We start from the raw sequence: 25,935 nt of genomic DNA on the forward strand, positions 1-25,935 counted from the left end.
TATAGCTCCTTTCTGAGTTATCTAGACTGCTGTTCAGATTTGTGCTGTTTTCCTCTCCTGGTGCTAGGAGGAGCTACCAGCATCTAGAGATGATTTAGTGTCTTCTTCCCATCTCTTTGCACATTTTAAAAATTACCTAGCATGCGAGTTTGTTCATGCAGAATCTGCCGGTTTTCAGAGCCCTGTATTGTGGCAGTTACAGGCTTTACTATCCAGCCTTGTGAAGCCAGGCTGCCTTCAGATTGTAAAGTGAGCTTTTCTCAGGTTTTATTAAGAAAAAAAATGTATGGGGCACTTGTTTACCATATTTTTATTCTAAAGTCACTTGTGTTCCAGCTTTTCATAAGACATTCTCTTTGTGTTTATTCTGGAATATTCTGGTCCCACAGATAGCTTTCTGTTAAAAAAACAAAAAACAAAATGAAGCTGGAGCTGTTTAATGAAAACGCTTGTTTTCTTTGTAAGGTGTGAAGTGTTCATAGCAGCTTTTCATAGTTGGTTTTCATGACATCATGGGGAAATGTCTCCCTAGTTCATTTATGGTGGAGGGGACTGTCAGAGTCTCTTTGGCAAAACGTTTTGGGTTTAAGAGGTTTATGGATCAGCTGTAAATACTTTCTCTGGTTTATGAGATCTCTCATAAACATTGTGTGTTTATAAACCTATTGCTCATTGGGAGCGCCTTTAGAGAATCAACTGTTTGGGGGCACAGGCCAGGGGAGGGCTTGTATGTGGCAGATTTGAACAGGCTGGCTTAGGAGTCAACCTAAGTTTTGTATACAGCTTTATTGCTCCAACAGCATGGCTGGTGTTGCTGGTGCTGGACATACCGATTCTGTATCATTTGATCTCATTCTGGGACTGACATGTGGTTTACTTTCTGAAGTGCTTTTGTTTACCAGAACTACTGCATGCTCCCTGTTTGCTTCTGTGTGTGACTTAGATGCTCCAAGTCCTGTGGATCCCCTGGAGCTGGAATTATAGGTGCTTGTGAGCTGCCTGATGTGGGTGCTGGGAACCAGACTCAGCTCCTCTGCAAAGGCAGAAGCACTCTTTTTTTTATTTTAATAAAATAATTTTCTTTAAAAAAAAAAGATTTATTCATTTCTTATGTATACGGTGTCCTGCCTGCATGTATGTCTGCAGGCCAGAAGAGGGCACCAGATGTTGTTATAGATGGTTGTGAGCCACCACGTGGTTGCTGGGAATTGAACTCAGGACCATCTGGAAGAGCAGCCAGTACCCTGAACCACGGAGCCATCTCTCCAGCCCCGTGCAGAAGCACTCTTAACCACCGAGTCCACTTTCCAGCCCATTTGCTTTTTCTTAAAATGTTACCGAAGTCACAGTTTTATAAAGGTCTCTTATTTTCCAGTCTGCAGCCTTAGTGGGCAGGTAGTTTGGTGCCTGTGTGTATCTTGGCACACACTTTGAAGTGTCCTCTTCTGTTTCCTTCAGTCTACTCAAACGGAGCTGTCTACTATGGCTAATGTTAGGCTAATCCACGTTAGCTTTAAGACAACTCTTACTCGTTTGACTCGAAAGCACAAATGTTGCTTTTAATTTTGACCGGGGATCCAAGTGTTGCCGCTTCTTGTCTCACTGTCTCTGTCTCTATCTCTCTGTCTTTCTGTCTTTGTCTCTGTATCTTTCTGCAAGGCTGACATCAAAGCTGGCGAGCTTCAATTACTCTCCATATTATTTATTTGTTTGTTGTTTGTTTAGGCAGACTCTCTCATTGAATCTGGGGCTCACTGATTTAGCTAGATTGGATGCACAGCGAGCCGCAGGGATCCGCCTGCCTCTGTCTCCCTTTGATTACATACATATGTGTGTTACCCAGCATGGCTTTTTATATGGGTTCTGGATATCTGAACTTGGACAGCAAGCAGTTTACCAAAGCAGTCATCTCTCCGGCTCCCCTTCCTCCTTTTAAACTCAATATTTCTACAACAGCAAGGTGAAGCTTTTCAGAGAGTTCAGCCATCTCCTCTAAAGCGCTGAATCAGTCTGTGTCTCCCAGGCACGCCTTGCCCTAGTTCTGATATTCTTGTTTTGTTTTGTTTCCACAGAGGAAGGTTCCGGCCTGGAGGAAAATGGCTTTAGCTGGGGAGACTATTTGGAAGAAACAGGCACCAGGGCGGCGCCACACTCATCCTTCAGGCATGTAAGTCAAGTCTTGAGCAGCTCCTCCCTTCTGGTCTGTGGGAGGGAAGGGAAAGGGATCTGTTGGGTGATTCAGGAACCAGGCAGAAGAGAAGAATGAAAATGAAGCAGAAGAAGACTTTATAGGAAGAAGGTGAGATGGGGAGTTTGGTTGTTCCTAGGCAGCTAGCTGCACATGAAATAGGCCACAGCTTGAGTCTCACAAAAAGCCAGCGAGTTAGGCAAGATGTTACATTGATGTCTTCTTTGTAGGTGTGATGACTGTATATTCTTTTATAATCAGGTGATATTTGGGGCTTGAGTCCCCTCCACCATAAATTAACTAGGGAGACATTTCCCCATGATGTCATGAAAACCAGCCATGAAAGCATTCAGTTGATAGAATGCTTTCCTAATAGCGTGAAGCCCTGGGTTTGATCCCAGCATGGCCTAAAATGGGGTGTTGTGGTGCATCTGTGTATTTCTGGCACTGGGAAGGTGGAGGCAGGAGAAAAAGGTTGATACTATAATTTTGAAAAGTCATATTAGAGTTTTCTAGGCTTTAGAGAGAAGGTAAGTTGGGTGGGAGGAATCATGATAGATATTCTGAAAATGTATGTCTCACAAAGGTCATTCTCCTTAATAATATCTATTTATATAATCTGGCTAGCATGTCCACTGGGGGACCCACCTAAGAAAAAGAAACATGAGTTCTTGCCAGATTTTTCTTAGGTGTGAACTTTTGTTTCTACAACTCTAGCATGGAAAAGATGATAGTCCCCCAAACTAAATTCTTACATGGGACTATTGAGCCAAAAAAAAATTTTTACTTCTGAAAGATCTGTTTTCTCATCAGCCTACCCCAGCAACAACTGAGCCTTCTTAAGCTTCTTCTGGCTCCTCAGCTGAAATAAGAAAGCCACATTAAGTTCTACTGAGAAGTGGAGTGTTCTTTTGAAAGGGAATTTAGGACCTCATGAACTGTGTAAGATTGCAGCGCCCCCTTCTTCTCTGTACTCACCAGGCTGTGGTTTATTCTGGTCATGGTTGTAGCCATGTGGTGAAACCAGGGGCTGCGTTTTCAAGCCCAGCGAAAGCCGTGCCTCTCTGGCTTATACAGCTGGCGTCACGACCCTGCAGAAGCCCGGCTGACAAGATACTGGGATGGCCTGGTGATTTCCTGAAGGCAGTTTGGGAAAGAAGGGTGATCGACAGCTTTCCCCTTCTTCTCTGTGCAGTGAAGTCATGTCTTCAGTCATGAGTCACCTCCAATCCTCCGATTCTCCACTTCTCTCAGGTCCTTTTCAGCTGAAGTATTTGCCACCCAAAGGCTCTCATGAACATGCGCTCATCTTTCAGGATGTCTGTATTCCTGAAGGATGATGCCAACAGCTACCCTTCCAGATGCAGACTGTCCCAAGGCCTGCGTGCAAGATTGACAGGAAAAGTAGCCTCAGTTTCACAGATGACCAATTCCTGGTCCCATTGCTTTCTTGGCTTTGGAATGTGGAGAACTCCAGGTTGGAAAGTTTTTTTTAGTTTTCTTTTTCATCCTGGTGGTAGCTCCTGGAACACAGAAAACTTGAATCACATAGAAGAGTACGTAGCTGCAATTGAGATATGCTGTTCATTGAACTCAAGATCTTGAGAGCCTTTGTTCAAAAACACTAGCCCTCACCTTTTTTTCCCCCATGTAACCCAGTCTAGTCTCAAATTTATCATGTAGCCAAGAATGACCTTGAACTTCTGATTGTTCTGCCTCCACCTGCCTGCCCTGTCTCCCCCCCAACCCCCAACCAAATGATGTAGTGCTGGGATCACACTCCGGACGTCCTTCATGTTTGGCAAACATCCTACCCACAGCGACATGTTCATTCCTCATTTACTTGTGCCTCACTTGGTGTTGAGCCAGGGTCTATTTGTGTCCCCAAGTTGACCTAAACTTAGGATATTTGTGCCTTGGCCTCTAGACTCCTGGGATGACGGGTGTGTGCCACCGTTCCCGGCTCATTCACGTTTTGTGGTAGTAGGTTCATATTGAAATGACAAACTGTTGAATTTAATGGGTAAAATAAAACTTGTTATGAAAATCCGTTTTATCTTTCCTTTGAACGTGGCTTCCATAAGACTTAGCCTTGTGTTGGAGGCTCATGTTCTGTTTGTCTTAAGTACGTGCCTATGTTAGGGCTGCAGAAGTTCTGTTTTAAAACGTCCTCTGCTTAAGTAGTTCTCAACATCTTCTGAGGCACATGGCTAGTGTGATTATGGTTTTCTTGTGTTTCTGATGTCTCAAGGTGGAAATCAGCATTCAGAGTAACTTCCAGCCGGGAATGAAGTTGGAGGTGGCCAATAAGAACAATCCGGACACTTACTGGGTGGCCACCATCATCACCACCTGTGGACAGCTGCTGCTTCTGCGTTACTGTGGTTATGGGGAGGACCGAAGGGCTGACTTCTGGTGTGACGTGATCATAGCAGATCTGCACCCTGTGGGGTGGTGCACACAGAACAACAAGGTGTTGATGCCCCCGGATGGTGAGCTCACATATCGAAGGCTTTGATATCAAAGAGGTTGCTTTTCATGATGCCTGTCCTTGCTGAAAGGGCAGAGAGAACCTTCTAGAAAACCCTGAGTGGGTTTAGTGCAAAGGTTTTCCATTTCTTTAAAACATCTGGGGTTTTATTATTTAGCAGATGCTGTGGGGTAGGTGGTGGGTGGGTTTTTGTTTACTAGAAATGCTATTGATTTTCAGCTAGTTAGGTCATACAGGAGGAAAAATGGTTCAAGACCAATTCTTAGGTTGTCTTTGGTTGGTAGAAGAGGAACTTAAGCTGGATGCTAAGGAGAGAGAGACAGAGACACAGAGAGAGAGAGACAGAGAGAGAGACAGAGAGAGAGAGAGAGACAGAGAGAGAGACAGAGAGACAGAGAGAGAGAGGCTCTGGGGATTAGATGTGTTGCTTTTACTTTTCTGCAATTTTAGAGAATTGACATTTGAAACAGCCTTCTTTTTTTTAAAATTAATTTATTTTTAACTATGTATGTGTCTGTGTGTAGCTGAGCGCACCTGAGTTCAGGAGCCCAGAAGAGGGCATTGGATCCCCTGGAGCTGGATTTACAGGTTATTGGGTTGTGACTTGGGTGCTGGGAACCGAACTCGGGTCCTTTACTATAGCAGTACATGGTCCTAACCACTGAGCCACTTCTCCAGTCCCCTTACATAGGCATCTTTCCAAAGTTTGCTTGTTTGCTTTCTTTTCTTTTCCCCGCCCCTGCTTTTGACAAGGTCTTACGTAGCCCAGACCGATGACCTTGCCTCTGATCCTCCTGCCTCTACTTTCTCAGTGCTGGGATTATAGACATTTGCCACTACTGGCCCATTTATGCAGTGCCGAGGATTCAAGCCAGGGCTTCCTGCTTGCGCAGCAAACACTCTACCAACTGAGCCACATCCGAGGCGCTGCGTTTAGTTTTTGAGCTTTATTGCTGTGGGGAGACTGAGGTTATGAAACAGAAAGACAGCTCAGCTGATGAGAACTGACATCACTCAAAGCAGTGGTCCAAGATCATATAGACACGAGATTAGTTTAGTCGCCACAGAACAATGGTTCCTTATTGGGCCAGGTTTTCCCCCAGGAGACATCTGGCAATGTCTGGGAATACTCTTTTGGCCCCAATGAAGGGGAGATGCTACCGATACCTAGTGAGAACAAGCCAGAGACATCCCTGAACCTCCTTCAATGCACGGGACATCTCCACAATTGAGTATCACCAGGTTCAACCTTCCTGAAGTGCTGAAGTTGAGGGCTCCTGCTGGGAAAGAAGGCACTGAAGAAGCTCCTATGGGTCTGTGAAAACTGAGTTCAACCAAGTATTTGACTCTGATCTCTGTCTTATTGTATTATAGCATCAGTGGTTTCCAGTGGTGTTGCTACTGTCTCCCAAGGGTATTATTCCATGATCTCTGTACCCAGATGGCTGCTCTTCCTTTGGAGTAATCTCTTTTCCTCTCCTTCTCCATCTTCCTTCCCCTCCCTCTCTCTCCTCTCCTTTCTTCTCTCCCTTTCTCTTCTCACCACTCTTTCCCTTCTCTTCTCTCCTCTCTCCTCCCCTCCCACCTCCACCCCAACCTCTGGTATGATTTTTCTGATATGGAAGAATGGTCTGTGGCTTTTTATTTCATCCCTTTGTTATGCATAATTGATGGCTTGCTAAAGAGGGGTCATAAAATTGGCTGAAGCTCAGAGTTGCCTTTCTGTGACGTTTGTCAGGGTTGAATCCATTGCCTTGACCTCAGCTGACATCATGACCCCCTATTGTCCCAGAAGAAAGAGAGAGAGAGGGCATCCTTTTAGATTGTTGTGTCTGTTCTGTCCTATTACTGGAACTACTTACCTCTTTCCTCCTCCTCTTCTGCCACTGGTCCCTGAGGACAGAACCGATCTGTGCTCACAAACAAGGCTGTTGGGACCTTTATGTCACTCTGTGTGTGTGTTTAATGTAACTTAATTAATGTTGCAAGGACTTTGAGAATACTAAGCAAACACTCTACCACTGAACTGTGTCCTGAGCCCTGTATAATTTTAAAACATAATTCATGTACCATAAAAGTCATCCCTCTAAGTTCAGTGATTTTTACCGTATTCACAAGATTGTGCAAACAGACTATCAAGGTCTGGGGTGATTTTATCACTCCAAAGTTATTCCCCATTCTCACCTACTATAACCCTCAATCTGTTTTTTTTTAAATCACATTTTAAAATTTATTTGTATGTATGTGTGTGAGTGTGTGCAAGTGCACACATGTGTATGTGTGTGGAGGTCAGAGGATAACATAAAGGAGTCTGTTCTCTCCTATGTATGTCCCAGGTTTAGCAGCAGACACCTTTTTTTCTTCTTTTTCTTTTTCAAGACAGGGTTTCTCTGTGTAGCTTTGGTGCCTGTCCTGGAACTCACTCTGTAGACCAGGCTGGCCTTGAACTCACAGAGATTCACCTGGCTCTGCCTCCCAAGTGCTGGCATTAAAGGCATGTGCCACCACTGCCCGGCTGGCAGCAGGCACCTTTATCCTCTGGGGCATTTTACCTTCCTCTCCCAAGCCTGGTGGTACTTTACAGTAGCTGCTGCTTTTGTGACCCCGTCTATAGAGTTTTCAAGTCCCGACGTTAGTACTCTAAGAGCTCCTGGGTTCATCAGGGATGGTCCCTGCTGTCCCTGGAGAGACAAGGCACTGTGGATTCATCAGCTCCCCTCTCTCACTTGGAAGAAAAATATGGCAGTTGTCAAAGTCTCAGAAACACCATCAAATTTGTATCCTGCAGACTCTGTGCTATTAGCCAAGACAAAGATGCCCTTAAAATGACAAGATGAAAATGAAAAATGGAAAAATCCTAGGAAAAGGGTGACCATTAATGTGATGGAAAGATGAGAAGTCTTTTCAAACAAGAGAGAGTGATGTTAGCTTGAGGATTTTTTTTTCAGGGCTGTCTTGTAAAGAACTTAAAAAAATTTACTCTGTAATCAATATGACTTGGGCATCTTTAGTTCAGAGAACAAAGTCAGGAAATAGCAGGTTCACGGGGCAAGAGGTTTTATTGATTTCTGTGGGGAGGGATAATTATTGCTTCATAACCAAAGGCAGTGGTTGTCCTACAGGGAATAGGTGGAATCTGTGTTTTGAATGGAGATTTTTATTGTACGGTTTTCTTAGTGAGTTAATACTATAAATACTACAGCTGTGCCTGGATGATCTTTATCTTTGTTGTGGTTGAATTGAAAAGGCATTGCAAAATATGGAATAGCAATCCAAGACACTAATGTTTCTGTCTGAGAGGCTTGTATGCGCATACAAGGGTTGTGTGTGTGTGTGTGTGTGCGCGCGTGCGTGCGTGCGCGCGCGCGCACCCATGTTTAGCAAAGGACAAACTTGGCTGTCTTTTTTCAGGTCTATCCACTTAAAAAATATATATATATTAGACAGGGTCTCTAGTTGGCCCTGAGCTTTCCAGTTAGGTTAGGCTGGCTATCCAGCGAGCCACAGGAACTGCCTCACTGGTACTGAAATTACAAGCACATGCTGCGAGGCCTGGGTTCTGGAGATCTGGCTTATGTTGTTGAGCTTTTAAAGCAAGAACTTTACAGAATGAGCTATCACTTCAGCCCAACTGAGTCCAAGCATCCCAGGAATCAAAGGAAGGGATGCTACAGCGGACTAGAGATCTGAGATTTTAGGAGCAGCCATCATTAACTTAGTTCCATGGTTGAGTCCCAACCAACATTCTCTGGCAGTCCGTCTTTGAAGTGGGGCCTTCTGTATTGTAATCTCAGGGGGCTACCTGGTCCACCCTCCCTGTGTTTGGGATTCCAGTTAAAGGAGAAAAGTAGGAAAGTGTGACTGATTACTTTTCTATTTTAGGAGTGAGGCATGGAGTTTGTTTTAGGATTAGGATGCATCCATGTCAGCTGAGGAATCTACAGAAAGCATAGGCACAAAATGCCAGTGTCCTGGTTGGATCATGGCATATATTCTGGTTTTATTTCTGTTGCTGTGTTGAAATATCCTAACAAAAGCAGTGTGGAGAAGAGAGGGTCTATTTGGGTCACAATTCCAGGCCATAGCCCAGTATGATAGAGAAGTCAAGGCAGGAGCTGAAAGCATCACAGCCGGTCAAGAGCAGTGAGCGAATTAACACATCCTTGTCGGCTTCCAATACTGTTATACAGCCTAGGGTCCATCAAGTGAAAAGATGCCGTCTACATTCAGGGTGGGTCTTCCTACCTCAGCTTACACCAGCATAGTCCCCCACAGACTTATTTACAGACCAAGCTGAGACAATTCCTCAATCGACTCCATCGGTGATTCCAGATTGGGCAAGTTAACAATGAAAACCCATCAGCCGTGACGTATGTAGGATAGAAGATGCTTGTGGTTGCCTGGGTAGAATGTCCTTTAATCAGCAACTGAGAGTTTAGTTCCCCTTTTCAATCTAGATAACTGAGAGTTTCTAGTTCCCCAGTGAGTGGTCAGGGAATGAATGGTAGCTGACTCCTTGGGCTTTTGCCTACTGTTCTGTGGGAGGAGAAAAAGGAGGATGGGCGTTGCTGAGTTCAAGATCTTTGGATTATCTAAAGTTGTATCTGCATCAAAAAAAGAGCAATTTGATTGATCCATTGTTGGATACATTGTTTTTAGTGACTGAACCCAGGGCTTTGTGCATGCTATGCAAACACTGTACCAACTGAGCTACATCCCCAAATCCAGATTTTATTATTTCAGATGCCAGTTTGATAGGGTACAAAGACCTGGTTACAGTACTATGTTTTCCTGCTGCCCTGTTTTAACTTTATCTTTGAATGAATGTAGGTCTTCATAAATATGTTAAATTTAGCAAGGAAAATCAGTGGGGCAGCATTCCCAGTTCATGTCATTATGGTGTGATTCTCATCAGCAGTCAGAGAACTCCATTAACAAGGACACGCTCAAAGACAGCTGAGTTCAGTGGCCAATTGGCCGTTGAGAGAGCCGTGTTCCTGCTCCGGGGCTACCCAGTGCTAATCTTTCATATTAAAAGTATTAAGAGACGTACTACATTAAAGCCTCACTAAGTGCAGCGAGGGATTAGAGCTCCTATTAGCAGAGCAAAATGGAAAGCGTTTTGGCTTAGTAAATCAATAAGGCTTGATTTATTCATAAGTGTGTGCCACGCTCGCAAAGGGCAGCTGCCAAATAATTATTGTTTATGGTGATAATGTACGGAGATCATTTAATCCAATGACTGTTTTCATTGTTATGTATTCAGAAGTAGCGACATTACCTCTTAATGTCAGGGGCCCGGGAGCTTTGGTTCTCTGATGCTCCAAATGGTGCCTATTGAATTCTTTAAGGATGCTCCTGTGTGAGATTGCAGGTGAATATTTGTGAAAGATGCAGGGCAATAAAAGCCCTCGGATTCTAAACAGGCAAGTATTTATGTGTGCTTTCGATTGCTGCACTAAGAGTGTGTGTTGGAATTATAGTGCCTTAGGAGTCCTGCCACTAATTTTTATTTTCGCCATTATTAAAATTTCTGTAATTTGAATTGCAAACACCTGCAGGCATGCCAGAATGACTGTATTTACCATTTCGAAGTGGAATCGCCATTACCGGAGTTAGTTAATATATATAACTTATTTGAATAAAGGAATGTTTATTCATGAAGTATGAGGAGAAAGTGTGAAGATGGCCGTCTGTCATGTGGGTAGATCTGCCAAGTTCTCTGGCGTGGTGAGGACTCTAGTTGATTGTGACGGAAGCTTTGCCACCAGGTGGGACACAGAACTAAAATGTCCTGACACAAGGACACACTTGTCCACAGCCATTGTTTAAGCATGGTTATGAGGAAGAGAATATGAAGTTTTATGAGACTATTCATTTTTAGTTTATTGTTTTCTTTTCCTATTTTTTTTGTGTGTATGTGTGTGTGTGTGCACATGTGTAGTGTGCTTATGTGGTGGGGATACATGTGAACAGATGTATGTGCATCTTTGTGCCCGGGCATGTGAAGGCCTGAAGGTGATACTTGGAATCATCCTCCATTTCTCTACCTTATTCTGTGAGGCAGGCTCTCTCACTCAAACCCAGAGCTTCCTACTGTGGCTACCCTCAGGGGATTCTCTGCATTCTGAGGATGGAGTGGACAGGCCAGGCTACCATGGCTACCCGATATTTACATAGGTTCTGGAGATCCAAACTCTAGGGAGCATTTAATCACTCAGCCATCTTCCTAGCCAGAGAGTATTCATTTTAAAAACTTAAAGATTTAAAATGACATTTTAGTAATATTAGTGATACTTAATGACTTTTTCCCTTTGGAGATCTTGTTTATTAACAAAAATTGCTAATGATTGTGGCCTCAAGCCCACAGTCCTCCTGCATCAGCCTCCTGAGTGCTGGAATTACAGATTTCTCCTACCATGCCTAGCTATGCCAGTCGGTCCTCTAATTGAACATTTGGAGTTGGGAAGCAGGGGGACACTCATTTGCTATTAGGTAATTTGATGTGAAGAGTATAAAATAATATTGGTATGAGAAAAGATAGAATATATTTGATAAATATGACAGTAAATAAATTAATAATAGTTGTATTTTTAAAAAATCTTTTGGTCAAAAGTCACTTTTCTTATTTTTCAAAGTAGAATCTTACTCCCTAGCCTCGGCCTGCCTGGACCTCACTGTGTAGATGGCATTGACCTTGAATTTGTGGCAATCTTCCTGTCTCAGGCTCCTCTAAGTGTTGAGATTATAGGTGTGTGTCAACACACCTGCCTCCAAAGCTAGCTTTTCAGAATGGTGCATGAGAGAAGAAGGTGCTGGCCGGCAACAAAGTAATCCTTCAATGTGGGCTCAGGAGATCTTTTAAAATAACTTCCATGGGTTTGAAGCCTTTTTGAGCAGGTGCAGAGTCTGTGTAGACTTGTGCCATAGTGTAGACTAGAGTGAAGTTGGCCTGTGAACAATCATTGAGCATATATGTATGTAAGTCTGTCTTTCTCCGTCTCTCTCTCTCTCTCTCTCTCTCTCTCTCTCTCTCTCTCTCTCTCTCTCTCTCTCTCTCTCTCCTCTCTCTCTCCTCTCTCTCTCTCCTCTCTCTCTCCTCTCTCTCCTCTCTCTCTGTCTGTCTCTCTCACCTTCTGTATGTTTTGTCTTAAACAATAGATCATTTTCAAATAATATCACTAAAAACAAATCTTTGGGCTCTGAAAAAAATTAAAAGGTATATAGACAGTTGAGTCTACCTTCTACAGGGCAGCAATTACCTACAGCAGCCACCTCTTTAGATGGTCATTTGTTTCCTGGACCCTTTTTTTGTTTGTTTGTTTTTGTTTGGCCTGGTATGTCTTATATGTGTATTCTTTGTGCCTGAGCATCAGGCATGGGATCAAGAGGATTGCAGATATCTTTGTACAGTCTCCATGCATGCGACCTCAGATCGGAGCAAACTGTTGGATCAGCAATCTCAAGCTTTCTCTCAGTTCAGAAATGTCCTGCTTAACCTGACATGGTGGCACACACCTGTAATCGCAACACTTAGGAAGGTGGTGGAGGCAGGAAGATCAGGCATTCAAGATCAGCCTTGTCTACATGGCCAATTTGAGGCCAGCCTGGGCTACATGAGACCTTGTCTCAAAATAAGAACAAAGTCCCAGATGTAAGAATTCAAAGAAATGTGGTGAATGAGATCTATGAAAGGACTCCTGAAGAAACGGGAGCCAGAGTTGTGCTTTAGCGTCTGGAAGGAAAAACAACGGAGACCAAGGGAGTGGAGGTGGTTTTGATGGTTCTTCTGTAGAGCAGACACGTTCATGAGGGAACAACGAAAACATTCTGCTCTGTGGATTTCAAATCGGCAGATTCAACCAACCACACAGAGTGAAAATACTAAAACAAAAAATTTGCATGTGTTCTGAGCAGGTACAGACTTTTTTCTATTGTTCTCTAAACAGCACACCCCAGCATCTATTTACATTGCTTTATATTGCATTAGGTACTATAGGCAATCTAGAGATTCCCACAAAGCACATGTGTAGGCTGTATGTAAATTTCACATGATTTTACATAAGGACGGAGCATCTGTGAATTCATAGAGTCCCAGATTCAATCCCCTTTATGCATCAAGGGGCAGCTGTACTTTTTCTACACAGTCCGGCATGGCTGAATCTCATGATACTCTTGACTCAGCCTTTTGTGTGCTGGGATTATATGCATGGGTCACTGTGCCCAGCTAATCTTTTCTCTTCAGAATCCCTGTTTGGTGTTAGTGTTGTCTCTTGACAGTTACTGTGCCCTATTCTCCCTTTATCATTGTCTTGTACAGTGAAAAAAATCAGCCTGGAATTTTGTGTTTGTAGCATAGTGCTCCAATTAAAGGTGGATAGATAGATAGATAGATAGATAGATAGATAGATAGATAGATAGATAGTGCATATGTGCAGGCATGTTTACATATATGTATATGTCAGTGTGGAGGACAGAGGTCAACCTTTATCATTTTTCAGCCAAGAGCCACATTGATTTTTGAGACAGTGTCTCTCCTTAGCCTGAGGCTGGTTGGTTTGGTCTAGGTTGGCTGGTCAGTGATGTACCTGAGCCCCTGGTGATAGGATTATAAGCGCATATGGTCATGTTCAGTTTTTTTTTTTTATGTGGGTTTGGAGGCCATGAACTCAGTCCCTTGTGCCTGTACAATAGGTTCTTGGCTGAACTTAGCCACTGCCTCAGCTTTCCAAAGCAGACTATTTCTTACTATGTGCCTATCTACTGTAGTTCTAAGTGTTTAATCCTGTCCTTAGAAAAGCCATGTAAATTGGCTGGTGGCTTTTTTTATTTCACATTTGAAGAGAATGTGGCTGATCCTAAATCAGATGACATGCAGTATAGATTTAACCCAAGGGTGACTATTCCCAGTCTTGAAATCAATGATTTGAAAAAAGTTGGGGTGGGGTGGTGTCAATCATTGTTTGGTTACTGGTAAAATTCTGTAAGATTTTGTACGAGAATGAGCGACCTTGTAATATTAGGAACAGTCTCTGAGACAAACCGTCGGCCCCTTCTTGTGATCTTTAAGAGCAGAGTGGGAAGCTGCTTGCCCAGAGTGTTTCCCATCTTGTCTTTTTTGGCGGCAAATAAACGGAAGAGCTGTGGTCTGGAACTGCTTTGGCGAATGGTAATCATGAAATTATGTAAAGTTATGTAAATTGGATCAGATGCTATTTGGGTTTTCCCTTGTTGCATGAAAACTGTAAGCGCAAAGCCAGGAGCAGATTTTCTTTTCTTGTGAGTCATAAGTGCACTTATTTTCTGTAGCTTCTCAATTGAGCGACATATGTACTATAAACCGAGCATGCGTGCGGTTGTGTGGACCACTAGTGTGAGTTCCTCTGGTGTGTTTCTTTGACCTCTGGTCACTCCTTCCCCTGTTATTTCTTCTTATCTCCTTCACTGTCAGAGCCCTGCTCTCACTTGGCCAATGCCTCCTGTTGCCCTCCTTTTCCCTCATCCAGAGATCCTGTCCCTATCCTGCTCAGACGACATGGCCTCAGTCACAGGGGCCTCAGCTCCATCTGGCTCAGTTCCTGCTCTGGGAGGACCATCTAATGTCCTACATGCACTTGAGGTTCATTCTGTGGGGCAAGTTTCGTGGCACCTGCAACACACAAGTCCTCTGGACTCAGCTTGTTGGCTGGAACGTCTGATGGTTTTTGTCCTCGATCCCACTTCATTGTCCTCCTTTGTGTCCACCCTGAGCCCAGAGTCTCCAGCTCTGCCCACTGCTCTCTGTCTCTCAATTAATCCATTGGACTGGTGAGCTGTGCCCAGTGTGGTTTGGTCTTTTGGTCTTCAGAAAATGCACCTCCTGTACTTTTTATTAAAGCTGGCTCATGGATCAGTGTTCTGGGCCATGCCTCTACTCCATGGCCACATCTTCTCCGGTGATTCTTCCACTCCAGGGCTGGGCCTCAAGTGTGGGGTCAGGTCTCCAGTCCCAGCAGCTCCTTCATTCTGGACTATCTGCAGCCTTCCAGTCTGTAGACCTTCCAGAAGAGAGTTTGCCTTCTCACCCAGCCGTAAGGGAAGGCTCGGCTTGCACATGTCTTCTGAGCCCGAGATTATTTTAAGGCTCACTGAATACAATTTCAATTCAAGTCTTGAGCACTAAAATGGTGGGATTCAGAGATTAGGACTCTCTAGAGAGAGAGAAGTGATAGAATGTGAATATATATGTATATATGTATGTGTATGTATGTATATATGCATATGCACATGTGTATATGTATGTGTGCATATGTGAGATATATATATATATATATATATATATATATATATATATATATATATATATATATATATGGATTGGTTTCGGCTAATATGGTGAGTCTGAGATCAGATGGCAAGGACTGGAACATAAGACTCCACCCAGGAAGGAGACTTAAGAAAGAATTACAGTGTGAGTCCAGGAGGCCCTCTCCTGTACAGACAGGAAGAGCTGAGGATGCAGGTGAAGCCCTAGGGCCTTTCCTGGAAAATTCCTTCTTACTAAGATAAACTGCACCCTTTGTTCTGGTATGCCTTCAACTGATTCAACGAGACCCACCCAAGTGAGGGAGGCAACCTGCTTAACTCAGAATGCTGAGTTTGGGGACTGTGAATTGTCAGAGTGAAAGAAGAATCAGTGGCCAAATTTACTTCTCTAAGAGATCATAACTATGATGGCATTTGTTCATGTCAAGTATCACTGAAGTGCTGCATTGGCAAAATAGCAAGCATTACTCCCCCCACCTTTTTTGGGGGTCCTACTTATGATCCTAGCTATCCTGCCCAGTCAGAGAAGAGCTGGCAACAGTTGTATATATTATCTGCTGAATATTTTATCATATTAAAACTGGATTTTGTGTTTACATCGTACTAATTCATGTTACTCTCACATATGTAGATGTTGCTCCAGAAATGGTATGGGTGAAAGATAATTTTAATTTTTTTTCATGTTGGCAGTGGGTAGACATGGACTCATTGATAGCATTACGTAATTTTTTTTATGAGCACATTTAATTAAAATCAAGTGTGAAAAAAATTTAGACAAATTATTAACTTTAATTGTCTTTGATTTTGGATATCCATAAATAAAATTCAAATGTACATATTTTCATAGATAGATTCAAATGATAAAATAATAGACATTCTGTGCAGTAGCTTTTAGAAGGAAAATAGATAGAAGGAATCTGTTTTCTGGGGACTGTAAAGCTCAGTGGGTAAGGTGCTTGGCTGGAATGCAATAGGTCCTGGGTTTGGGTCCCAACATCACAGAACATAGGACATGGTGGCACATGTTTGTAATCCCATCACTCAGGATGAAGAAGCAGGAGGATTAGAAATTCAAGGCTACATAAGACCCCCTCCTTACGTGTATCTATACTACTTTAAGATTTTGTTCCTTCAGTTTGCAGTTTTTGATGAAATATTTAAGATATTTCTGTGAATAGTTCTATCAAAATCTTGACTTTTATCTTGACAATGATTTTGCTGAAATGAAGGCAAAAGAAAGTCAATGTATTTCTTAGAGTAAGATGCAATTGTCCATGAATTAGGTAAATCTTTACTTTGTTTCTCATCTAAATGTTGCTGGCCTATTAGGACAATACCCAGACTTGGCCTGTAATTACATTTAGTCAGCTTTGGCCTTCTGCCAACTTCGGTGTGTTGTAGGTACCAGAGCTTGTGCTCTCTCTAGTTTTCCTCTCCCCGTCCCTCGTTCCCTCCTTCCCTTCCTCCCTTTCTCCTTCCCTCTCTCTCCCTACCTCCTGTAGATCTGGGGTGGTATGTGTTGGTGTGGTATGTTAATGTATATATGGGTATGTATGTCCCCCTGCCTCCTGTAGATCTGGGGTGGTATGTGTCTGTGTGGTATGTGTAATGTGTATATGGGTATGTATGTGCTCCTGCCTCCTGTAGATCTGGGGTGTTATGTGTCTGTGTGGTATGTGTAATGTGTATCTGGGTATGTATGTCCCCCTGCCTCCCACCTACTCAGTTGCTAACAGGGAAACTAGAGCTGACACAGAGAAGCCAGTGCAGTGACGGGCAGAAATTCTCATAGCTATCAGCAGCCGCTTTGGGTTCCCTTTAGTGCTGGGGTCATATACATGCTAAACGTGTGCTCTGTCACAGGGTGATACCCTCCAGTTGATTCACAGACTGTATTACTGTTGCCATGGAAGCAGAAACATTTTTCTACCAGTCTATGGGCAGTTGTTTATTGACGGCTTCCATTTTCTGTTCTTGTTGAGACCATGTGATACAGAGATTACTAAGCTTACTAAGATTGGTAAGTATTAATTGAAACACATATGTAATACAATCAACTTCTAGCCAGTGACATCCCAGTTCCCTTCATTTTTGCTATGGCTAGTCCACTGGGATAGCATTTTCATATACTTTTAAATTTAATTTTAATTTCTTAAGCCCTTTTTTAATACTAGCATACAAAATAATGGATATGATTATGACATTTTTACTATACTTTGTCCCTTGTGGTCTGTGTAATGTGTATATGTGTAAACTTCATACTTATTTCCATAGTAGCTGAACCTAAGCTCTCACCATCAGTGAATAAGGGTTCCTCTTCCCCTCACACCTTAGCCAACATTTATTTGTTTGGCAACAGCCAAGACTGGGGTGAGGTAAAGCAGTTTGAATTTGCATTCCACTGATGCCCAACTTCCTAGTTTAACCATTGATGACCAATGTAAATACCAGGCAACTTTTAGAGATGTGTAGAGTGGAAAGATCCAGTGCCAGCATGTTTTTCTTTTTTAAGGTCAAGGACTTTTTACCTCAGTCTTTACCTAAAATGCTGTGACAGGGACATGTGATCAGCAGGAGCTTGCATTCTGTGGATTCTGACAGGGCCCCCCTAGACTGCTGCAAAGACATCCCCCCCCATCTCATTAGCTGGAAATGCTTCTTTCCACTTGGGCTACTGTCCATAGTACTGACAAAAATTCTTTGTTGTTTTCCCCGTTCCCTAAGAATCTTTTTACCTGAGTTATTTTTGCTTTCTGTTAAAGTTGTTTATAGATACAAGCTCTCATTCATCTGATTGTATGAGTAAAGACTTGTGCACGTTTTGTAGTCAGAAGTATATCCGTTTGGAATTCCTTTACCGTGTAAATGTATGATGAGGTGTCTCAAAGTTTCTAAACTTTCTGACCCTCAGTCTCTCAGGTATAGATTGGGGCTGAAGATCATGGCCTGTTGATCATTTTATATATTAAATTTGATTTGCATAGATTCCTCAGGGCAGTGCGAAGAATATAAGAGACAATAAGAAATTTGTATTTCTCCCATTCATTGCCCTTTTGCTTGAGGGTGGTGTTTTATTCACTTTTTAATTTCTTATAAAAGCTTGCACAGAGTTAGAGCCCAGGAGTTCTTCTGCAGATAGGAGATAAAGCCTCTGAGCCAAGCCAACAAAACACAACACTAGTTAATACTGGTGTTTATGTGTAGTGTATTGGAGCACTCTGTTGTGTGTGAGCATGCATGTGTGCGAGGGTGTACAGAAGAGGCCAGGAGACAACCCCCAGTGTCATTTCACAGGAACACTGTCAACCTTACTTCTAGACAGGGTCTCTATCTTGGCATGGAGCTTGCTCATTAGACTATCCTGATTGGCCAGTAGACACTGGAATCCACTGTGTGTGCCTCCCCCATGTTAGGACTGCCATCACATGCCACCACTCCTGGATGTTTTAGGTGGGTTCTGGGGCTGGGCACAGGTTCTCATGCTTTCAAGGAGAGCCCTTTGCCAACTGAGCTGTCTTCCCACTCCTGGAGATGTCTCTGTAATCTTCCTGTGCTCATATACATGATAGCAATTGTATTCGGCTCTAAGACCTGGTTCATATTTACCTGGCACATGCACACGTAGAAACCAGGAGAACTAACAAGTCACACTTACTTGTATCAGAAATAAATGACAACCGTCAGCCTGGGCGCGAAGGTGAGGACAGCTGGGATAAGTGGATGTTGCATGCAAGCACATAAATACCTCCTCCGTAGAAATGGAGAGCCCACCCGTAGATCTGGAGGCTGCGGGCTGCAGACCGAAGTGTCAGCCTTGACGTAATGAAGCAGAAGAATTGACTTTTATGAACTCAGTTCTCATGAAAGTTGTCAGACTTCTATCTACCAAGTAGGAAGTTCTGGCAATGGCTAATCTCAGGAGTGAGGTCTAGTGTAGAGAAAAAGATGTTGTCAGCAACTCTCTCTTTGAAAGACAAATGCTTGGGAGTTCAAATGTGTGATAGAACTTTTCTCAGGTATGTGGACAAGAGCAGTCTTGATTCTGACTCCTTAAACTGGTAAAGCCCCTAACTAAGGCCAACATCAGGAGCCTGCCAATATTGACCCCAGCACGTGGGTGTTTAGTTAAACAGTGTGTTCTTTGAAATGTACTGAGCTGTGGTGATAAGCTCATGGTCACTTGGGAAGTTGTTTAGCAGGCACGGGGCAAATGTCGGGAAGCTGTCATGCTTGTAAAACAAGGCTTACCTGGAAGGGTTGCAACAGATGCCTCCAAATGGAGAATCCATGGTCCATCCGTATTTGAGTCTGAGGCTTTGGATTGGCCAGAACGGACAAGATCCTCATCAGCATGATGCTTGTTTGCTAATTGTTGTTGCATAGCTGTGAGGAAACTCATGACAGACACAACTTAAATGAGATCATTAGTAAAGATTATTTTTGCTCACAGTTACAGATGGTTCATTCTACCCAGAGCAGCTAGATAGGACATCATGGAAGAGGGAAGTGTGTGTGGTGGAAATCCATTTAATTTATGGCAGCCAGGAAGCATAGACCAAGACTGGAAGGGATTAAGGACAATGTGTTCCCAAGAATCTATCTTCAGTGGCTTACTTCCTCTAGAGAGGCTTCACTTCCTAAAGTTTGTTTCCACGGGATCCTCAAACAGCTGGACCAGTGTATTCAAAACATGAGCCTGTGGAAGGCTTTTCCTATTCAAACCATTCAGGACCCCCTAGGAAGAATCTTGAGCTAGGAGTGTGTTCTAGGCTGAGAATCCTACTGGGAAGGATCAAGGCATCTCCTGGTCTCACTGAGTAGGTAGAAGCAGACAGGGAGAGTAGCCATGAACACTGAGTCCACGCCTGGCTTCCTGAATGAAGCAAGCTTGGTAGAACAGCTGTGTGTCCTGACTCTGATGGCTTATTTCAGCTTAGGATCCACTTGTGAATGACAACCTTCTTATCTCTTTGAGAAAGTAGTATACACAGGGGATTCCTAAAACTTGGGTCATGGTAGCTTTGGTCCTTAAAATATGGTCCCTAAGCATTAAGTGTTCTAGGTTGGTGATTGGCAGGGGCAGACATTGGTGAACACAGCTAAGGGGCTTTGGAGGGTGAAGGGAATCCCTGTAGCACGCTGTTGTGCTAGTGCGTACTTTTGTCTGCTTTAAGTGCCAAACAGTAGTTCCACCAACCAAAGCAGTTTTGAGACTGAACTGTGAGTTAATATAGCCAGTTGAGGGCTTGAGGGACAGTGCGAAACATTTGGAAATTGAACTGGGACAGTTTTTAATGACTAGATGGTTTTTATTTTCACATTTATGACCTTTGGGGCGAAGGAAGGAGCCTGAGATTCTCTCTGCTGTGATTTCATGTGAGGGAAGTTAAAAATGGACTTGATATTTCAGAATCAGAGCAGAATGGGGACCAGAGAGGTGACAGGTGGTCCCCATAGTCGATGTTGCTCAGTCTCATACTGCAGGGTCTCACCTTTACCCTGATTGAGATAGATGGCTGCCATTCTTACACTTCTGAATGTACAGGCCCTGAGGAGCTTGTGTTCTTACATGCCTGCAATTCCAGCACTCAAGAGGTAATGCAGGATTGTGAGTTCAAGGGCAGCCTTAACCATATAGTAAGATCCTCTTTTAAAAAGAAAGAGACAAAGCTAAACTTCAGTAAGGCCTGTCTCATGTCCAGGATTATTGCTACTCTGAGTATACTACAGAGTAGTCCCCAAAGCCTCAGCATTGGAGAGCTGCCTTTCCCTTTAAGAGGCTAATGTTTAAAAGGATATGCCTATTTTCCAAAGAGTAGCACAAATTTCATTTATTTTATATCCAACAGCTTTTGGAATTGAATAATTACACAAATCAAGGCACAGTTGTCCTTTGAAATGTTTCTGTGGTTTGCAGTAAGCCTGTAAGCTAATATTTCTGAAGAGATTTCATCAGAGGGAGGGCCGAGGAAGTGAAGAGAAACTTGATTTTGAGGAGTTTTGTAATTATTTGTTTGATTATCTTTTATCAAGGAACAGAGCTGCTGCTGAACATAGTTGATTAAACAATGTAAAAATTTTAGAAAGCTCATGACATATTTATACAACGGCCTGGAAAAGACCCCCCCCCCCCCACATATCGTGAATTATAAGAAGTGAATAACCATTGAACTAATCTGTAATTACTTTTTTCCACAATGAACAGTTACGTCATCTGATCCTCATCCGTTCAGCCTGTTTCTCAGACAGTTTTGTGATGAATCTCTTTTGAGGCCGTCACATACTGCAGCAGCCTTCCAGTGCCTACACCCTTCCTCCCCACCCTCCAAGGCAAACAAATGAGGCTCATTCAAAGTTACCAAAGGCAATAATGTATGTTAAGAACTTTTCCTCTCCGCTCTCTCTCCCTTTTCCTCCTCCCTCACTCCTTCTTCTCTTCCCTGCTTCCCCCCTCTTTCTCTCCCTTCCTCCTCATCACCCCCCATCTCTCTCCCTCTCCTTTCTTTTGACAGTCTGGCCTTGAAACTAAATACAAAGTTAAGGCTGACCTCTGACCCTCTTGCCTCCACCTTTCAAGTGTTGGGATTACAGGCATGCACCATCAATGCCAGTGTCAGGCTAAAGACTCCTTTTCTTTACTTTTTTTTTTTTTAATTTTTAGTTTTTGGTTCTCTGGAGACCAAGGTGTGGTGTACAGATCTTGCTTAGTGTTATTTGCAACAGCATTTAACGGGATTTGTTTTGTGAGATGAAAGCCAAGTTCATTCCATGATCTTCAGCTGCACATCTGATGTGAAATTTGTTAGTCTACCGAAACTGAAGTCTCCGATGTATGCGGATCTTTAGATTTATAAGTATTGCTAATGGTTCCTTCTGTGAACTGTGAAGTGCTAATGTGCTTTTCTCGGGTGGATTTCTGTGAAGGATATCGCAGGGACTGTGTTAACATAAATAATCCACCAGCAAATTTACATCAATTAAAAGTCCTATTAGGAGAGCTGGCAGAAGTCTGTTGATGTTGAGTACACTTATGTAGAGATCAGACCTAATATTTCTGAGGAACTTGTCTGTTTCTCACCTTAACTGATCTTGCTACTAACAAAGGGGACGGTTAACATTTAAAGGAGTGGGCTCTTCTATTCAGGGAATGCTCTGTGTTCAAGTTTTACCAAGATTTTAGGTGTTTTTTTTTTTTTTAAATAGATTTGCCCACTTTTGCAATGTTTTCCCCTACTTCTAAATAAATTAGGCCCCCCCATTCCTGTTTGAATTTTCGTTCTTGAATTTTCCTTGGGGTTTTATAGCGAAAAGCAATTTTTAATAATAATAATTATTATTAATTATTTTATTATTATTTAAATTAGGCAAGGCTGGGCTGCACAGACCTGCCTGGTTGTCAGAGAATGACAGCTCCCTTGGAAATAATAGAGCAGAGAAGAGGAAGGACCCAGACAATGGTCACTGCGCAAACTCATTTAGCTGAAAAGACTTGAGCAGAGGTTGCATGTATACCGAGCTGGCCTCAGCCTCCTTGAACTCGGGAGCCTCTTGCCTCCACCTCCTGATACTTTTTGTAGAATGATGGGTGTAACGTTGACTAATTTGTGATCGAATTGCTGCAGGTGATGGTCTACTTAGATAATGAAGACCCATAAATAAGTACTGGCTTTGCAGGCTTGAGCTATCATGCCTGGCTTATTGATGCCGAAAACGGAACCCAGGGCTTCATGCCTTGTAGGCAAGCACTCTACCAACTGAGCACTATCCCCAGCCTTGACCAAATTGTTTCTTACTTTTTTTCTCAATTATTTAACACCGAGGGATCAAAGCAAACTTTATACGGCCTGCAGTACAGGTGTATAGTTCATTGTTAGATGCAAAATTAGGCCAGAAGTCAAAATTTAGACTTCAGTTTTGAAATAAGAAAAAAAAAAAAAAAAAAAAAAAACGAAAGAATTTGGAAGTGTGAGGACTGCAGAATTAACCTTTTCAATACCTTTTTATTTGCCTAAAACATGGTAGGAACTGAGTGTTGTGCTAAGTCCTTGAGAATCACATGGTGTATTCTCAGTATTGAACATTTTGGGCTACTCTTGATGCTGGAAGAATCAAAATTTCATTCCTGTGTGTGTTCCTGTGCAGAAACAGATGAAGGGTGTGGTGGCTAACCTTGGTTGTCAATGTGACCAATCTGGGAAGAAGGAACCTCGGGACTGCCTCCATCACATTGGCCTATGGGCATATCGACTTGGCGTTTTCTTGATTGTTAATTGATACAGGAGAGGCCAGCCCAGAGTGGTCACTACCCTCCCTAGGCAGGTAGGCCCAGGCTATATAAAAATGTAGCTGAACATGAGCCCAGAGACTGACGTTCCTCCATGGCCTCTGCTTCAGTTCCTGTATCTGGATTCCTACCTGGGGTTCTTGTCTTGGTTTCTAAATCCTTTCTTCCCCTAAGTTGCTATTGACCAGTGTTTTCATCAGAGCAACAGAGAAGCAAGCTCGGACAAAGGGTGAATGTCATTCAAGCCAAAGCTTGATGCTATCACATTGTGATGGTATTTTCTGCTGGCCCAGGGAGAGGGAAAACAGATTTCTGTGTGTGATTACTTACTGCAGGGCATTTGACTCTGAATGTGTTCTGTAGATGTAGACTTTGTGTAGGATGAAGGACACAAAACTGATTGGTTTGTGATCTATTTTTTGTGAAAGGTATAAGAATGTTCTTGAAGGGACTTACTGACTTTTAGGAAGGTCTTTTGAACCTACCACTTCTGGGTATACATTTGGCCTTTTGTAGGGCCCTGGAATGTTCTCCTTTTTCTTTTTGTATTGTTAGGGTTAGAATCTAGGGTCTTGGGTATGCTAGGTAAACATTTTATCCCTGAGCTACATCTCTAGCCCTTCAATTCTTCTTTGTTTGTTTTAAATTTGAGATAGTGATACACTAAGTAAGCTACCCTGCCTGGCCTTGAACACAGTCCTTTTTCCTCAGCCTCCCAAGTAGCTGGATTACAGGTATGATTCTCCATGTTGGAAGACCTTCAACCTTGTAAGGTGTTTTGGCTCTGACCCTGAGGGGAAGTCATGTGGCCCCTTGGGCAAGAAGTGGAGTCCTTAGCTTTTTGGTTCATGTGTTGGCAATTTCTCTTCTCTTCAGGCTGTCCTGAAACCATCTTTGTCAAGCCCTTAGCTTGTTTGGTAGGTTTCTTTTTTCTCTTGATTTCTCAAGATTATATCATAACCTTCTTTGACGGTTGTTACCCATAAACCGTAGCTCAAAAATGTTAATTGTAAGAGCTGGGATATTTGTTCATGAGAGAGCCCTTGCCTAGCAAGTTCAACCCCAGCCTCACCCCATCACTGCCAAAACAATTTAACTATAAATTTTAGATGAATGAGAATTTCTTTGCTCCTTCTTCTTTGGTAGCCTACCTGTGTGTACAGCTCTAAGCCAGAACATGTAAAAAACTTAGTTGAGCATTAGGAAGACAGACCAAATATGTTCTTTTTCTGAAGCAGTTCACTGCATACACAAACAGGATGAGGAATTAAATCAAGAAGGCATGAAAGGTCCCCTGACTAATTTATTCCAATTAAACTGACTGTGGCTTCCTTCAGAAGTGTATGAATAATTGTGACTGGTACTTGATTTTTAGATTGGCAGATGAGAGTCATAATAAAGATGAACATTTTCTTGCCTCATTTTTAACTTGAACTCTCAGAGACTCTTACATAACAACCTACTAAGATACTCAGCTTCCACAGGACCTGACAGGGTAGATGTTGCAATCAATGTTGTTGTATTTCCTGCTCTCAGCTCTGTTGTCCCCATTCTCTGAATGGTGTGCTGCTGGGTTAGAACATCAGCTTCTCCCAGCTATGTTAACATTGGTTCTCTGTGTCCTTTATTCTTCTGACAGGTTTTGACGTATACATCTCTTTCCTCCTTACTCCCCTTCACAAAGATATTAATAGAATTTCCTCAGAAGGTGGTGTAATGGTTTAATAAAATTAATGGTTTAGTGAAAATGTTTTTCTTTTGATTTAGCCCCATAATGGCTTAAGTAGTGGCTTATTTGAGCAGTTATTTCATGATAGTTTTAGGCAAAACAAAAGCAATAATTATATTGATTAATGATTATAAACTTGAATAAATGCACATTTCCTGGTAACTACAAGAGTTATTCCTCTATGATTCAGTATTGTAGTTTCTCAGTCTTATTCCCTTCTAGAAGCTTCCCCTTCAATCCATGAGTTAAACTAACTCAGACAAGCACATGTGCACATGCCTAACTTGCTGTAGTAGCTAATATGTAAACTAACTCATGCAATACCTACCAGTTTGCTTGTCATACAAATATTGTGGTTTTCTAGATTAATATCTGGTTATTATTATTATTGAGGTTTACATTTGAAGATCTTGGGGTGCTCACTGTGGACACGTGATAAATTATTTTTAACGAGACAGTAAACTGTCTTCAAATTCTCAACTCTCTGTTGGCATGTTCTACTAAATTGTATGCACCACAGTTTCTTCCTGTGGTTTATAGCTTTCCTTTTTTGTAATGAATGGCAGAATGTCTCTCTAATTCTGCTTTGAAGACTTTTTTATTATGGGAAATTTAAGTATATCCAGTAACAGGCAAAACCTCGTATGTTTGTTCCTCAACACTAACCACGATCAGTTCAAAGCCCATCTTTTTGTTTAATCAATACACCGCCCACTTTCCCTGGCTTTTTCTGCTTAAAAGCAAATCCTAGACATCATATCAGTTCATCTGTAAATATTTTAGCATGTGTCTCTAATAGATAATTCTACACATGTGTGCGTGGAATCATTGAGAAGGCATGGCAATTTAAAGGAAGGCTTTTTTATTTATTTTCAAGATGTTTTTTAAGAAGTGGAGCCAAACATTGATTTAAAAAACACTCCCTTAGTGGAACTTAA

At 42.5% G+C, this 25,935-nt stretch overlaps 1 protein-coding gene across 6 annotated transcripts in view; it reads left to right on the top strand.

Annotated features, from left to right (window-relative positions):
- Positions 1 to 25,935, top strand: part of Sfmbt2 (Scm like with four mbt domains 2) — a 187,508-nt gene that overhangs the window by 26,061 nt on the left and 135,512 nt on the right. For all 6 annotated transcript variants that reach the window (XR_013051468.1, XM_076572824.1, XM_076572822.1 and 3 more), the window contains exons 3-4: positions 2,073 to 2,167; positions 4,440 to 4,680. Coding sequence is in view for 5 of the 6 variants with exons in the window: in XM_076572824.1 (XP_076428939.1) it covers positions 2,073 to 2,167; positions 4,440 to 4,680 (336 nt within the window). In the remaining variant the exon portion in view is untranslated. The remainder of the gene's footprint in view (positions 1 to 2,072; positions 2,168 to 4,439; positions 4,681 to 25,935) is intronic.

The sequence above is a fragment of the Peromyscus maniculatus genome, chromosome 5 (assembly GCF_049852395.1).
Source record: "Peromyscus maniculatus bairdii isolate BWxNUB_F1_BW_parent chromosome 5, HU_Pman_BW_mat_3.1, whole genome shotgun sequence".
NCBI classification, from domain to species: Eukaryota; Metazoa; Chordata; class Mammalia; order Rodentia; family Cricetidae; genus Peromyscus; species Peromyscus maniculatus.